General features: G+C 52.0%; 1 protein-coding gene across 1 annotated transcript in view; it reads left to right on the top strand.

Annotated features, from left to right (window-relative positions):
- The window catches only part of TECR (trans-2,3-enoyl-CoA reductase), a 42,049-nt gene that overhangs the window by 29,526 nt on the left and 7,897 nt on the right, over positions 1-4,626 (top strand). The window contains exon 2 of the mRNA XM_001512657.5: positions 3,827-3,877. Within this exon, the coding sequence (XP_001512707.2) occupies positions 3,827-3,877 (51 nt within the window). The remainder of the gene's footprint in view (positions 1-3,826; positions 3,878-4,626) is intronic.

Below are 4,626 nucleotides of genomic sequence, written 5' to 3'. Positions count from 1 at the left end.
GCCAGCAACTTTTTTTTAATCCCTTTTTTGGGTATCATTCCATTAGTCTTACTTATCTTGCTCGAGCAGTGACTAGGGTGACTCTAGGACGGAGGAGGAGTCAGAATGGGGGAGGGGTGGAGGCAGCGTGAACATAGACCTAACCTCTCAACTCTTTGCTTCTCCTTCTGCCCACCTTCCTCCCCCTATGGCAGTAAACTCTCCCAGCCTTTTGGTTTGACTGTTTTCACTCCGATGATTTAATCTGGAGATGGTGCAAGGCAAATCTCAACTGGGTTTATCCTTCCTGAGAAATAAAGGGGACCATATCTTAGCTCAGGAACTGGAGTGCAGCTCATTTTGCGTGCCTTTACTTCAGCTTGTTTTCACAAAGAGCTGGGTCTCGGATTTCTCGGTCCACACTTTTCGGTGTCAACAGGGGCGTTCCTTACCTTTCAGTGACCACCTCCTCTATGGATCTTGGCTGCCCTTTTCCTGTCCAGGTTGTGGTATCGTCGAACAATTCACCTGCAAGCTTCTTTTCTGACAGACCTTTCTCTCTTCTTAATCGTCCGAGCCCCTCCTCGCCATATGCCAGAGACCCCGAGCGCTTCGTGCTACCAGGCTCTTCCTTCCGGCCCATTCTTTGCCTCTTCCCCGGTCTGCCTTCCGGCGCCATGGCACCGCGACCCCGGTCTGCATTTCACCTTTGCGGTTGGCCGGGTGAGAGTGCGTCCAATTGTATTTTAAGATGTTGAGTGGCTCAGCAGGAACTCCAAAGCCTCCTTTCCTGGGTGGTCATTTTTGGTGTGGTCCTGTTGTGTTTCTAAGGCTCCGGAGGCATGTGGGCAGCAGACACAGCCCCCTAGAGCAGAGTGACTATTAATACACCTGCTGGCCACCGTCTCTGCTATCTGCTGAGAGGGCTGAACCCATTCCCAACGGAGGCACTGCCCTGTGTCAAGGAGCCTAGGGCTATTCTGTTTCCAAACAAATAGCCCTCTTGGAGAATGTCAGCTTGTAAATGAGAATGAGGGAACAGCAGATTCTTCTCCTGTTGGCTTTTGAATAGGGACAGAACCAAGCGGTCCAAGTGGGTCTCAAAATATCTTCCAAGAAGTTGAGCCCAAATATCTCCCCTCTTTTGGACTTAACCAGGACCAAGTGAAAAGTTCGAGGCCTTCTCTCGGCCACTAGGAAGGTGCTCTGGCCAAGCAGACTGAGACCTGGGAATGCAGCCTCCTGAACCCTAATTCGGGGACGTGCCCTTGAGTCTGATTGTTGGGGGACCCCATCGGTCCTCTTCAGGCCCCACTGTCTGATCTGTACTTGTCACTCAGTGTGTAAGGGTAGTTAGAACATATGTCAACGGGACACTCTCGCTTGTTTTATGTGGGCCTTGCCAGTGAAAGGGGAATCCGTGTAAAGTGAACTCAGTGTTAGATAGTAAAAGAGGGGTTAGGGCTCCAGACCGAAAGTAAGCAGTGTGATTTTTGTTAAAATTTAATTTAATTTTTTTTTTAATTCAAAAGCTAAAAGGATGGCTCCTAAGGGGTTGCACAACAATCTACATAAAAGGATGGGGCAAAAAACTGCGACTAGGGCTTCAGATGCCTTTACTTTTTCTTGAGGAGATATTGAGAATAGTGTTTGAAAAGCACTATTGAGCTCATTGATAAAAGACCAACAGGTGTCTTCTCTTTGCTTCTGAGACAAGATGGAGTCTGTGTTCGTGGAGCCCAGTTGGTCATAATAAACAGAGGGTTTGGTACCAGGTCTTCCCCCTACCCCGTCCTCATTCAAGTATGAATCCATGTAAAGAGAGAGATTGTGCTGTGATGTGTTGAATCCCAGGGGTTTTATGCTGAGGTCAGAGTCTTTTTTAACATTTCCTTCTAGTTTCCTGTTGCCTCCTCTCCCTGCTGAGCTCAATTGGAGAGTGCCAGGGTAACCTGAGTGTCCTTCTCTCAGGATCCGGGGTGCCCATTCTACCATCGCAGCTTGGTGGATTTTTACGAGGCAGTCATTAGGGCATTTAAAGGGGGCTAGAATGACATTCTGGAGAAGTGGCAATAACGGACGTTATGTTTGATTTTACATTTTGACCCTTTCCATAATAACTCGGGACTGTTGTGACCCAGTTTGCTGCCTTCCTGCCATTTTCCTCCTCCCTCTAGCCTCAGTCAGAGTTTCTTAATTTAAGAAGACATAGGAGGGGAGGTTGTGTGTGTGTGTGTGAAAGAGAGAGAGACTGCAGATTGTCTGAAACATCCACTTTTCATGTTTAGCAGACTCTCTCAGGACGAGTAACTACAGGAATTTGTCACCTCCCGAATAACATATGCTAGGGAGAAAAATAATCCAAAGTGTCTCTTGACACTCAGAAGGGGAAATGGGTTAAACCACCTTGCAGATTTTCAAATAGCTGGGATTCCTCAGTCCCCGGAAGGGCCCCGACAAATCCTCCCCGCTCTCTGGCGTCCCTTGAAGGGTGCGGCTTTGAGTCGCAAGCCCAGCCGTGGCATGTCAAGCTGTGGAGGGATGCAAGGAGGAAGGTAAGTCTCAGAGAAGACTGAAACCTGGGCCTGGTTCTGTGCTTGCTCCAGGTTCCGCTTCTCTCCTCCGGGATCCGGGCCGCTGATGTCATTTCCCCCATCCTTCTCCGGCTCTCTCGGGCATTATCAACTGCCACCGGAAGCAGTAACGGAGGGGCTGTGACTTTTGACGGTCTGGCCTTGCTGTTTGTCTGGATTTGGTTTCCGGGTCACTCTCCCTTCCCGCTGTGTCTTGCCCCGTTTTCCAAGGAGGCAGGTGCCCTGTGGCCTGCCCCAGCGCTTAGGACAGTGCTTTGGCACAGAGGAAGAGCCGAGTAAACTCCACGATGCTTCTTTTTATTATGCCGTTGGCGTACCATCTCCTTTTCCCTGGCTAAAGCGTCACCCCCCCCCCCATTGCAGCTGTAAATCAAAAAAGTAGATCATCCTCAACCCTGTTCTGCATATCGAGTAAGAACTGACCTAAGAACCCTGCTGCTGCTGGGCAAAGGATAGGATTGCCATGCCCAAGATTCCTGGTTGAAGGGCCGAGAGACAGGCTCCCACATCATCTCTGCTTTTCTGGGTGGCGAGAGCTCCCCTTTCAAAGGCAAGGTTTAGCCCCCTTCCCCCTTCAGCTCTCGGCAGAGACCGTCTCGCCAGAGTTGCCGCAAAACTGTGACTCGTCAGAGTTGCCGCAAAACTGTGACCCATTGGGGAGAGCCCCTGGCCTCTTGAAGTGCCTTGTTCCTGTCAGTGGGGAGACCTGGGGTGACAGCACCTCCCCCCGGAGAGCACCCCTTGAAAGAATCAGGGCGCTGGAGCTGCCCCAGAGAAGTGTTGGGCCGGACTCGGTTTTATATTTAGCCGAAAACAGTAATGGGTCAAGTCGGTGGGCTATCGGATTACACCTGGGAGTGAGAGGCTGGAAGGGCAGGGAGCAAGGACCAGCTCCCTTCCTAACACAGCGGCAGAATTTGATCGGGCTGCAGGGGCCGTCTCCAAAGTCGTTTTCAAGCGGAGAGATCTGTTTTGGGCAACCAGGGAGTGTGGCGCCGTGACTGGGAACGGTAGCCGGGGCCAGCCCCCACGCCGGAGTGTGGGAGGCTGCAGAGCCCCTTTGGCCGGGGCACTGCCGTGCAGCGGACAGACAGGGCGGCGGGCCTCCCGGCGCCAGACAGGCCGGGATCATGGATATGAACATGGTGGCGCGGGAGGCCAGCCTGGCGCTAGCCCCGAGCTTGAACAGCATCCCCCGGGCCGTTGCCCCCAAGGCTGCCAAGAAACCTAAAAAGGCTGTTCTTTTTTTTGAGGTGGAGATTCTGGATGCCAAGACCCGGGAGAAACTGTGTTTCTTGGATAAGGTAAAGCTGCACATCTTCCTCGCTGGCTGGCTGGCTTCCTTCAGCCTTCCTTCCCTAAAAACCCGAGACTCATTACTCTCCCGTTGGGTGTGGGGTGGGCCTCCTCTTCTGGCCCTTTCTCGGAGGGGGGAGTGTGGGTCTGCACTGGTACTATAAAGCATTTCCTTCCTCAACGTGCGCCTGCTCTCTCTTCCCCCAGCTTGTCTCCCTTCCCCTTCTAAGTCTAGGATGACAGTGCCCTCCATATACCGCAGCACAACTCTTCCCCGGGTTTGCCCAGATGCCAGTCTGTTCCACCTCTGCTTTATGCGGTACCAGGAACCCTCCCGAGAGGTGGTGGGCCCCGGATAAGGACAGAGTTTTTGTTGGCTGCAGACCTAGCTACTGTTTTTTTTTGTTCCCCCCTCCCCCCTTCTTTGCTTCAGTTTTTCCTATCTGTCAGATGAGATGCCCTTTCACCTCCTTATCGATGACAAGGGATGCAGGAGGTATTTGTAAAGTCTCTTGAGTTTCTTGGAAGAAAAGGGAGAAGACAGCCCTAAAAGTGTAGTGTTTTCTGCCAGGGGAGGCTTAGTGTGGCTGGTCCCACATTGTGAGCTCTGGGTGGAGGGAAGGATTTTGCTTGTCCTAGATTGTGCCCTTGGGGAGGATACTTGGCTAGAGTCCAGGGAGTGGATTGGAAATATCCCTGAAGGCCAGTTATTGCCTCTGGAGCCCAGAGATTGTCATCCTCAAGCCCTTTCCCCAGT

Source organism: Ornithorhynchus anatinus, chromosome 7, assembly GCF_004115215.2.
Source record: "Ornithorhynchus anatinus isolate Pmale09 chromosome 7, mOrnAna1.pri.v4, whole genome shotgun sequence".
NCBI lineage: Eukaryota > Metazoa > Chordata > Mammalia > Monotremata > Ornithorhynchidae > Ornithorhynchus > Ornithorhynchus anatinus.
This window is presented reverse-complemented; position numbering and strand designations above follow the sequence as displayed.